Source organism: Pocillopora damicornis, chromosome 5, assembly GCF_964200805.1.
Source record: "Pocillopora damicornis chromosome 5, jaPocDami1.2, whole genome shotgun sequence".
Lineage (NCBI taxonomy): Eukaryota > Metazoa > Cnidaria > Anthozoa > Scleractinia > Pocilloporidae > Pocillopora > Pocillopora damicornis.
In genome coordinates this window covers 2,518,772-2,530,757 of record NC_142674.1, presented here as the reverse complement: position 1 = coordinate 2,530,757, position 11,986 = coordinate 2,518,772, and the positions used below count along the sequence as shown (strand labels likewise).

At 37.0% G+C, this 11,986-nt stretch overlaps 1 protein-coding gene across 2 annotated transcripts in view; it reads left to right on the top strand.

Moving 5' to 3' along the window:
- Window positions 1–1,872: 1,872 nt before the first annotated feature.
- LOC113686520 (uncharacterized) overlaps window positions 1,873–11,986 on the top strand; it is a 19,945-nt gene continuing 9,831 nt past the window's right edge. Inside the window, exons 1-10 of one of the 2 annotated variants that reach the window (XM_027204153.2) lie at window positions 1,873–2,207; window positions 5,440–5,603; window positions 7,557–7,632; window positions 8,560–8,678; window positions 9,159–9,206; window positions 9,680–9,760; window positions 10,342–10,400; window positions 11,387–11,544; window positions 11,628–11,669; window positions 11,882–11,918. In XM_027204153.2, the coding sequence (XP_027059954.2) occupies window positions 5,536–5,603; window positions 7,557–7,632; window positions 8,560–8,678; window positions 9,159–9,206; window positions 9,680–9,760; window positions 10,342–10,400; window positions 11,387–11,544; window positions 11,628–11,669; window positions 11,882–11,918 (688 nt within the window). In that variant the 5' untranslated portion in view covers window positions 1,873–2,207; window positions 5,440–5,535. The remainder of the gene's footprint in view (window positions 2,208–5,439; window positions 5,604–7,556; window positions 7,633–8,559; window positions 8,679–9,158; window positions 9,207–9,679; window positions 9,761–10,341; window positions 10,401–11,386; window positions 11,545–11,627; window positions 11,670–11,881; window positions 11,919–11,986) is intronic. The other variant, XM_089207283.1, reaches the window with a different exon arrangement.

Below are 11,986 nucleotides of genomic sequence, written 5' to 3'. Positions count from 1 at the left end.
TGTTACGGTTTTCTCGATTCTTTCATATTTCAGTCCTTGTCCTTCATTTAAAAGCTGAATATATCTATACCGATTACCGATCTGGTTTAATGAGAGAATTTCTAGAAATAGCCTGTGTTGTTAACCTCTTAGACGAAGAGATTCGCTGTCATCTTCGAAAGGTATCTCAGTGTGATGTAACATAAAACAGAATTGCACCATCTGTATCCTATTAAAGTTATCAGTATTTTATTTGGTCAATCGGTCGATCGGTCGATCGGTCGCTTGACCGACGAAACTAAAAATAAGATGGCATACCTATTGCTGATAAATAATTTTAAGAGATTTTACGGATTAAAAACGAAAATTTATGCTAAACAGAAACAAGGAAGACAGAAAGCATGAAATTAGAATGACACTCCCAAAACCCACACCGAAACCGGTAAATCGAGGGCATGCAGTTCAGATGTCCAAACATATAGAAACCCTTTCAAAATGCGTAGGATCATTTTAGTTCTTACAGTGTGTGCACAGTCCTGTTTTCGCCTTTCGTTTAGGGATACCTTCAAATTTTGAGCGAAAAGCCTTCCTCTTTGTCGAGGCTCTGTCACACAGATTCGATTAAATTCGAGTATAGGGAGTAGCACGAACACAGCATAACTTTCTTCGGTCCTTCGAGAGCTAACAAAAGCTTGCACCTCTTTCAACTTCCGTTCGCGCTCGACAGACCTCGAACATCGACAACAAGATATGGCCTTCAGGTTGTCATTTCAGAGACTACTTTCGTGCAAACCATTGACGAAAGCGACTCTTTTTTGCTCACCGCTGTTGCTGAAAAAAAACCATCAAATTTTCAACCGCAACACGGAATTTCGTTATGTCAAGTTTCCGCTTTGCCTGATATCAACGCTGATTTCGTTCGGTGAGACATGTCTCAATTTTATAATCCCAATGTTAGAAAAAAATTCACCCAAGTTCCTCCATAAAAACACTGACGAGTATGAAAATTCCCTCAAGTGAAGAAAACAACATGAAACCAAAGATTCTATCGGGGCGGATCGACGCAATAAAAGTAAAGGTAGCGTACAACTTTGTACAAATTGACAGAAGCGAAATAAAGTGCACAACTTCGAAATGTAGCACAAGGCTTCTTTGTCGACTTAGAGACAACGTATCCTACTAGACGTTGAAAAGGCCACGTTGCAGAAACATGTCGTCGCGTCGGTTTAAATACCGGATGTCGCAGAATTCTTGACCATACAAAAAATAAAAGAAAAACAATTCAATTCTCAACCCTAAAGGTTCATGAAGTCGAGTGTAAAGGGAATTATCATATTTCGCTAGGACACCGGCCAGCCAGAAGATTTGGTAGGAAAGATGAAATTCGTTTGAAAGCACAATCTCAATATTTAATGCCCTGCGACATTTTTGGAAGCGGCGGCGAAGAGATTATCGCTCAAAAATCCTTTGTTTCCAATCTGTTTGATGGGCTGTAAATTATTGACTTTTGTACGAAAGGGAATTAAACTCGCAAACAATCATTTCCATTGATTTTCATTCGTACATTGTTTGTCCACCACCAAATTTGCATACTTGAAGTAGGAAACCATTGTTTTTCGCAAATCCAGTTTTACATTTTCGATTAAAAACTCCCATTCATCCGAATATTGACAATGTCGTAACAAGGTCTGTTCCACTTGATTGAAGATTCGACAACAACTCATGTTTGGTCACCAATCGCCTCGTATAGCTCGCGAATAAAGCTAAACGTATCTAGTTATTAAAAAGAACGTCTGTGGTATTTCCTTGCGAACTGTTTGACACAACATTTCCTGATTTTCAGTCTTTTTTGAAAAGAATCACACCACCTTCGACCTCGTGCCACGCTTTGTGTTTCCTGTGTGACGTCACTGAAAGTCTCACGTGACGACAGGTGAAGACGCATGCGTGTAACGACTACAAGTTTGTCTTGTCTCGTAAGCAGCAAGAGCAACTGCAAATGGCGTTGACTGAGATACATTTTTTGTGAAAATACATCCCCAAACGACGCTATATTTGGATTTTTTTGAATGAGCAGGCGCCCTCGTACAAGTTTAGGGTGGCTATAGTTTGTTGGAACCAGCGTCAGTGTTGTTTTTGTGGTGGAAATTAAACTTGTTGTACGCCAGTGTAAGTAACACGAGTTAGATGACTGTGGCTCTAAACCAGCCCTCAACGGACGCTGTTAGGTAAGTTTAGTGCGTCATATTTCAGCCCTCTATGTATTATACCATTTCACTTGCATATGGTGTATTTATAACCGTTTCCAGAAAGTATTTTTGTCTCAATAACTGCCACCTATTTCTGACTTACAACATTGAATGAATTTGTGTGTTTATGTACAGCACCAAGTTCTCACTTTCATGTTGTTATGTGTAAAGCTTGCTGGAATAACTTGCTTCAGAGATCGAGTTTATGCTTTATAATAATTTCTACAAACACTTTTCGTGCTACATTTGTATAATGTAGCAGTGAAACAAGATATTGGCGATATGAATGAGTTTCACCTCGGTGGTTGACGTAGACCTCTACGCCTACTGAGAGTTAGATCTTTGGCTGAAAGGCGAGGATTTGCGACAGTATAGATGTCTCTATGAGCTAGACATCCCATGATATAATCGTACGCGAAGTTCACATCTATTCCCTTGAAGTTTTCATCTATCATTCGTCCCCTCCAGGTAATAGATTAAATCGATTCGGCCCTGTTAGAATTTTGTCAAATGATTTTGTAATTTGACCTTACCCAAAGACGAAAGTGAACTTAACTGAAAACAGCAGCAAAGAGAACACTAAATGCTCATTTCAACCTCAATAGAGAAAAATATTCAGAATATTTGCTGTAGTCGCTCTAAGTCAGTGGTATTTTTGCATTGGTGCGTTGTGTTCGAACGATGTTATTGTTAAAATGCATCAGGGGTTTGCCCTCAATATGCGATAAATTCGGTTTCTATAAGTAGTTTTACTAACCCGATGTTAAAGTGATGTCGGGATATTGTCCATTTTTTAGAATATCCAGGATATTTACGTCTTAAATGATGGAAATGATTCCTTTCAGCCTCTCGCCTACATGTGCTTGTGTCCGCCATCTTGTCTTAATCGACTCGTTTTTTTACGCAACGACCAAGAAATATAAGATTTTCCTCACTAATGGTTTCTTCTACCGTCATTTAAAATACCTTAGACGAGTTCAAGGATAGAAACTTGCTTTTGCAATCATATTTTTGGTTTTCATGTCGTTTCTCAAACGAAAACGGTTGATTTTGAACACGTTTCGCAGAATCATAAAAGCCGTGGTGGCTTTCCTTAGACGGGTGGAATGAGGAATTTTGGTGGGAAGGCATCTTCATTAAATCCTCAAAGAACTCACACGTTTGAGAAACTGTTTTTGACGCTGAAACGGTGAAAGAGAAATTGTTTTGGTGCTTTCAATATATATAATTCGAAAGGTGTGTCCATTCGCTCTCAATCGTTGTGGTGTTCAAATATTTATCGTGTTCTCAATTCGCATCTATCTTCCGATTGCCAAGTTTATTACAAGGTCGATCTTTGTGTCTGTTCCATTAAATTTTGTACTATGCCTTCTGCTTTAAAAGCCTCCTGTATTTTGCCATCGTCTTATTTAAAATTGCGGTCAAAATGTAGTGAACCGCGTCTAAGAGAAACGTGTTTGTTTGAACGGCCGCCATCTGCTTGCTTCATCGCTTTCCACTAGGGATGTTATGATTAATGCATGTCCGTCTCTCTACATGCTTTATTTCGTCATTGCGTTAGATTGTTCTCCTTTCTGAAGCAAGTTGTGGTAACCTATTTGTGTTTTATACCGCGTTAGATTCGTCTATTTTGGAAAACTTCAACGAGAGAGCGTTCGACTCGAATCGTGTTGCGCCTCAAAATTTATCGCTATTTGCATGTATTTTTCATGACGTGGTCGTGTGCTTTGTATTTGCCTGTGTGCCTGGGAAGCTAAAACCGATCCTTTCTCGATTTATTTCGATACGAAATGCTTTGCTATTGTCAAGTGTTTGTCTTGGGGTCGGTTTTTGCCTGTGAAGGTCACCAAGTTTTCCTTTGTCTTGTGGAAAATCAATCGCTGAAACTTTGCTCTTCGCGAAGGTTTCAAGAGTTGACTTGTCGAGTTGAATCTTCGCGGAAATTATTATCAACTTAATCTTGGATCAGATGTGAGATTGTTCTTTATGCATTGGGAATTTTCAATTTGCTTGCGCCTCTTCGAAAGCAAACTTCAATAAAATAACTGCTCTGTTGCACATATTTTTATCACAGAACATTCCGGTTCATTTCAAATTAGGAGGCTTTTGTAATCGTAGTCGAACTATATTTTCTTATGTGTTTCCTCTGCGGCAGTTTTTCAGTTCCTCTCACTTTAGTGGAAATGTAAAATCACATGCTTAACGGTAACACCTTTCATAGACAAGCATGACATCTGTTAAATTTTTAAAGCTCTAGTGGTTTTTGAGAATTTGAATCACCGTTAATCGTGCTTTAGCAGTGTTCAAGGATGACTCTCGCCATAATTAGAATCCAACTGTATTTATTGGAGGTCGGTGTTTAAATAGCAAGAATATTTTATTCTAATTCTGTAGTCAACATCATGTCACTTGTAATGCAAACACAGCATAGGCCTTCCTTTATAAGTTGATGCCTGATCCTTCTTGGTTCATTCTATGTTGAAGATAGCCTTACCCAGATTTCAAGAGTTAAAAGCTTTTAACAGATTATGCGTATGCAGTGTCCTTGCATGAATGATGACAGTTCATTAGGTTGATGTTGTCTCCTGCAGCCTCTAAATTTACATTTGGTTCATTATCACTTACACTGCTTCATTCCATATTTATGATGTAACATTCAATTCCCCTTGGTTATTTGTTGCATTTTACATGAGTTCAGGAGGAAACATTTCCCTTCCATGCTTAGCATGCCTCCAAGATCAATGCTGATTCCCCAAGCAGTTTATAGACACATTTGAGAGCTCAGTGAGCACAGGAACATCAGTAGATTTTCATTAAGGCTTTATCAGTAGAAATCTCAAGTTGGGTTGTCCCTTCAATACAGCTCCTATCACACCATAGGTTGTATTGTATTGTGTAGGAGTTGATTTCCATATCATTACTGAACAAGGAACTCTCATAAACACTTCAGTGAGAGGTCCTTGCCATACAGCGGGGCAAGATTTGATTTAAAATGAGTGACACATTAACATTTATATTTAAAAGAATAAATCAGTTGAGAAGGAACTATTGAACAAAATATATGTTGTGCATCATCATTGGTTCTATTCAAATTCATCTTAAGACCATGGAGTCCTCAGCCAGATGTTTTCTTGTTACAATACCCAATATGTCTGTCAGTGGTGACCTAAAAATTACTTTCCGAAAATTTATTCTGGTGTTTGTCTCAAAGGTTTGGTTGTGTGCCTAAATGCAGTGGCAGACCATGGCTTCTTATTTAATGGCAGTTAAACTTCCATCTTCTGATGAATCATGCAGATAAAAAGTAATGAGCTTCAACCTTCTTATCGAAACAACACCTCCAGAGACCTACCAGCCTATGACTGCAGGATCAGAGTGAGTAATTCAATTCCCCTTGCCCTGTTTACAAATGAGGCTTTAGTATGAAAGTTATGTCACAAGACTTTGCTCAAATGTACTAATACTGAAGGAGATCATAATGTCATTATGGGAGTTGACCAATTAATATTACGTAGGTATCTCAGAGGGTTAACGTAATATATTTATCACAAATGGATGAAAAGTTTACCATTAGTTGCAGTGCAGTAGACTTTTCTCTACAGTGTTCATATTTATCTTTTTAAGGTATTGTTTAGATAATTTAATGCTTTAGTAATTCTACAAGGTATTTAGACACAGGAGAAGTAAATGAAATACAATGGGCCATTGCAGTTTAAGTCAATTTGTCTCTGAGTGGTGTTAGTCCAGAAGGACTTAAGATTAAATTTGTTTTGTAAATTAGGGTGCGGGCATTTGATGTAGCTTGGGTATTTGTACTTTTTTTATTTTCTCTTTTTTTGTGTGTGAGGTGGATTTGAACAATAACTTGTGGTTGAGTATAAGAGATAAATGCATTTAATGTGACAACTAAAGAATTTTGAATTTCAAATATGGGTTACATAGACTCTTACACTCTGGGTTGAAAATAACTTCCCTCAAAAAGTAAAAAAGAAGTGCAGTTGACAGGAGGTCAACATGTTTCCCTTTCTGTTGCAAATATTACTTTACAGTGAAATAACCTACTGCAGAACTTCGCGTCTTTCAACTGTTTTGTCCCTACCCATGAGCCTGCCGTGTCCGAGTCCTTTGATACAATTTTATTGTTTACTCCACGTGTAATTGTTTAATATTGGTTTTTCATCCCCTGATGTAAAGTATTTTGACTATTTTAAGAGAAAATAGTTATTGTTATAGTAGACTGACAAGTGATGCCCCTTGGTTCTACAAAAATAGACTAAACAAGGCTATGATCTCCTCGTGTGACATTTTCAGAGTGAAGAATCCTAAAAATTAATTTAACTGCTCTTTTGTTTAAATGAGCAATTAATGGTTAATGCTTTTTTTCTGGGCAAACTGAATGTTTTGCTCCAAAATTGGTGTTTCAGAGCACTATTGTTGACCTAACTGTTGTGATTTATAGTGGCAAATCACTCGTAGAGTGTCTTGGAATTATGCCCAGTAAACCACAACTTGACAATTTTGATTTGCCTTGTGTAATATAAATCCATAGTCACCTGACCCCATTTTGACTTTGTTCCTGGAGCAGTTCTCAAGTTTGAGTTCAAGGCACTCAAATGTGAAAGTGTTGTGTGGTAATGCCTTAACCAAGATCATCAATAGGAAATTCTTTTTGACAAAACAGCTGTTGTAGAAAATTGAGTTATTTGACAGAACTTGTCCATATGTCAGATATGGGAGAGTTCCTTGACTACTGGACAGAGTTCTCCATCGAGATTTTTAATGGCCCATGCATTTTTTTGTTGCGATGTTGAGAATATTCAGCTGCTGCTTCACTCCATTCTCTTGCATCTACCTTTTGTGATGAAAACCTTGCTTGTTTTGCAACATCTTGTTTATTCAATTCCGTAACAAGATACCTTTAAGTTGACATTGTGGAATGTGAAAGTGATATAGCATCTTTGGTCTTTGCACCTAACACTTTAACTCAAAACCATTCAAATTTTTTTTAATGAAACGTTATTGCAAGTTGCATCCATCAATCAAAGATCCAATCATATTTTCTCATTTTAATTAGCATGTTGTCCTATTTTGATCCTAGGTCTACTGGTTACACTAATCCTTAATTTTCAAGTCATCTTTCACTGTTCATCCCTGGATACTCTAAACCCTTCTTTGTAGGGATCTGTGCTTGAACAAACATGCTCACACATACCTCTAGCAGTGAGATACACTGTATCTAAGACAGCAAAACATGAGCAAATTGATCATGTAGGAAGTTTCAGACAAATATAATTAACATTTTAATTAATTTTCCTGTTTTCTTTACAGCCCTCAGCCGGCAGAATCTAGCACTGCGCCAAAAATGCCCAGTCTTTCCTCTATCCGGCACATCCCCCATATCTTGGTAAGACCTGTTATATGATTAAGTTATTGCTTCAGCAAAATTCCAGACTCCAATTATGTCATAAAGTTTGGTTACCGGTATGTTTGTTTTGTCCCAGGTATTCCAATAATGGCTAGATTGGCAAGTCAATCTTCCAAGGTGGAGATTTTCAGAATTGGCATTCTTGAACTTGTCACCTCTTCAAGAGCCATTTAACATTATTGTGTAAATCAAAGCCCTATGGTCTGGTTACTTTTGTTAAATTAAGTGGGAGAAACTTAAAATGATGTTTCCTTTATAAGATGAGTATGAACCACTGTCTAGTAATGGCAAAAGATTTGCATTTAGGTTGCAGTAGAGAGCTTGAATGGTAAATTCTTAAATTTCATTTGTGTAAGGCATGCCCTAGTATAGAATTCACTTTTCTACTAGCTTTTTCTGTACGAAGGTAGCTTTTTTGGCCTATTTACCATTCTGAAATTCTGCTAAATCAAATGCTTCCAAGCTCTCAACAATTTTCTTAAAGAATCTCTCATTTTTGGGTGGGTTAATGTATTCTTTGTGGCTACCAATATTGTTGTTCCTCTAAGCAATACTGCTGAACTGTGGACAGGTTCCCTTGACCAGCTCTTTGAAAGTTTTCACATGTGTGGAACTGAATGGTTGATCAGGAAAATAGTCACTCGCAACAAGTTTACGAAAAGAATGACCAGTCAAAGAATGTCTGGTCAAAATGCTCCTTCCGGCTTCAAATGTTTTTGAAAACTTTGTAGTTTTAATCCCCACTCATTATTTTCCTTGTTGGAACAACCTTTGCATCACAAAGCCTTAAAGCAACTTTTTCAAAACTTAATTTCTTCTTTCCTTATTGTGATTGGACTTCAAACCTGAACCTCAATTGCCTCCAGTAAATTATTATTCATTTATATATTTAATTTTTTTTTTCAGGATCATAACTATGGGCAGCCTCCTCCCATGACCCCTCCTGATTCAAACAGTCCAGGGCCTGAGGATGGTGATACCGGAAATGAAGATGAGGAGGATGATGGGGTTACACGGTGCATTTGGTGAGAATAGTTACTATCTTACAGAAAATGAGGGCAAATTGATGAAATTCATTTGTGGAGTTAAGCCACATGCGTCAAACTTTCTGTTACTTGAAATGGTAAACACTTTTTTTATTCAGAAGTAGAGTGTTTTAGTGGAGTATTGTTGCCACATGTAAGGGTTGGAAGGGTATTCTAGATTGATTGAATAGATGATCAGAAGCCTCAAAAGGTTTCATGTTAAATCATCAGAGCTTATAGAAAGTAAGCCTCGAGAAAAAAAATTTGTAGAGCAGTGAGTAACTTTTGATGTACTGTGTGCAGTGGGGGTCAAAAAATTGGAAATTACTGAGATTTTTAAAGGGCCCATTGACGCTGGCAATGTAGGACTTTTATGCAGTTGGAGATTTTCCTAGCTAAATGAGCAGAGTAGTGCAAAAGGAAAATTGCACAGTGTTGATATATTAATAGGTTTTGCTTATTGTGTTTCTCTTCTTTCAGTGAGTTTGATCATGATGATGGTTATATGATTTGCTGTGATAAGTGCTGGTGAGTTTTCATCCACAATATTTGCTTGGCATAGTCAGTATACTTAGGTTTTGATCTGATGAATTTCACTTGTTCTTACCCTCTCTTATATATTAACATTACACTTTGTGAGACTGGTATACTGTCAAGCTGTATCTAAAAATTATTGCTGTGGTTACTTGCCTTTAACTGTTCCATAGTCAATTTCATTGGCATGTATGATAGTGGCTGTTCGGCTGTGCCACCATCTGATGTGGGAAGGTTTTAAAAATGTCAAAGAGATCTGCTTTGAGGTGGTCAGATTTTGTAAAAGGTACATCAATGGTTTTGAGTATCATGTTTTTAATTTGGTGTGCATCTTCTTAAAGAGTGTATTTTGAATCAAGAACTGAGGTCACCAGTGAAGGCATACAGAGTAACTAGTGAAGTTAACTAGCTGTCTGCTCTCATGTAAACAGATTCATGATGGTTTTTTCCATTTTGTTCTTTTTTAGTGTGTGGCAGCACATTGAATGCATGGGAATAAGTTCAGATGCCGTACCTGAGAACTACCTTTGTGATCAATGTCAACCAAGGTTTGTAGTTGTTTGTACAACCCAACCACCAGCACTAGTCACAGAGAACAAGAAATTGGTTAGGGCTCTCAATGCTAAGAAAAAAATCCATTCTTCCCCTATGAAACAGAAATTTTAATTTTATTGACATTACATTCAATTTTTTCTTTTTTTAATCGGGGGGGGGGGGGTTAAATTAGAGGTACATACAATACATGGAAAGTTTTTACTTTTTTCCATGCTGCCCATACAATATATTTTTATCAAGAGTTATAAATTATCCTTACAGATAATTCTATTCGGCCTGAAGGCACATGGACATGAAAATGCAATGTCTTCTTTTGTTGATTGGACTTTTGTTTTCCTGTCACCTGTCTCTACTCAAAATTATATATTGATATTGTGAAGGAAATAGATATTGGTAGCTCTTTTTAAGGGCAGCTTGTTGAGCAGGCTCTCTTTTATTATTTTTTTCATCGCAAATTGTCATTTGTCAAATTGACATTGCAGTATTTTTTGGCAAATTAACAATCTTTCGACATACATATAATGTACTGTTAATTGGTGAAAGCTTGAACTAATTATGTCTTTTGTTGTGATAGGACATTAGATAGAGAGCGGGCTAGGGCAATTCAAGAGCGGAAAAGAGAGGAGCAAAGTGGTAGGATTTCCAATTATTTTTTAAAAGGGAGGGTAGCAATTTTAAAGTCCCTGTTTGCATGGTTGCATGTTTGCCACAGGTCAGGAAAAAGTCAAGGAAAAATAAAGTTCTTTAAGCTCAGAGAATTTCACTTTGAGTCAGGAAAAATTTATGAATTTAACAAGTAATGTAATGGGGAAATTTCACAAAAATTTAAAGTGGTTTTGTGTCGTTTGGGCTGTCTTCAAGATGAAAGATGGCACTTTCCTTTCCTTGATGTCAAAGTCACTTGATGTTTACATTGAGAGGATGGCTATAAGGGGAGGTTGGAGGCCATAGGCAGTACTTGATTGTGAAATTGTTAATTAACTTCATTGGTCAGGGAATTTTATGTTTGTCAGAGATAGGTCAAGAAATTTCAGTAACCCATGACTTTGTGGCAATCATGAAATGGCAATTAGAAATCATAAAATGGTAGCCAAAAATAAAAATTGTCAGTCACCAGGAAGAACCAAAAGACAAAGAAAAAAGAAAGAGTAGAACATACTATTTTTGAAAAATTTTACATAATATTTGATGCAAATGTGTATCTCTCCTTAACTTAAGACCATGAACACTGAAGGATTAAATTGTCCATTTTCTTACTTTCCTGACCAAAGGTTGCCAAATTGACAACTTTCACCAAAATGTTTTCTTCACATCATGGTACTGATCATTGAAACTTTGCTCCTCAAATTGAAAAAAAATTGGGACTTACCCTTTAACACTCATGAGTGACCAAGACAGAATTTCTCCTTACAATATCAATACAACGTCCAACAGACATGTGACGACAATGAAGAAAAATGTCCATTAGAGGATTATTAATTGATCCAATACCAAATTCTCCAAACTAAGAATTGTATGGCAGACGGTAAGGAGAATTATTAACAAGATCTTGTGAGTGAAAGGTTTGTGTGTCTCTGTACCCAAAATACTTAACATTATTTGCACATGTTCTTTGTCAGATGATGATGATGATGATGACAGTGAAGAAGACAGGGACACACCAACATACACAGCTGTCTCTAATACACCGACAAGAATCACTTTAACAGCGAAAGGCAGCCAGAAGAGAAAGCGTGGCCCCAACAAGATCAAGGTGAAGGTTCCGGACATTGTTCATGTAAGTACATATAAAGCTTACCTTGGAATTCCTTTCTGGTTTTGAATATTGTATTGATTTAAATCTTATACTTCTTGTGGCAGGTTGAAAACCATGAGAAGGAGAAGAAACCTCGAAGAAGAAAGGTTGGTGGAAGGTTTCTTCTTCTGCTCTTAATAAACAATTTCAAGGTCTTCAGAATTTTGCTCTGAAAAATGCTATATGAATCTGCACAATCAAAAGAGTATACGACATGCACGAAGACAGTGTTGAAAGAATCTTTATTACCAGTATTATAGATATTTTTTGTTCACCATGTATTAATTCAGTTCCTTCATCTCAATTTCTCTTATAATAGAGGCAAAAGCAGAAGCCTCCCCCTGGATTTGTCTCTGGTGAGTTTTTCCTTCCTTTTATTTGCTTCCTCTTCTTCTTGATTGAATTGCATCATTGGGTTCTTGAT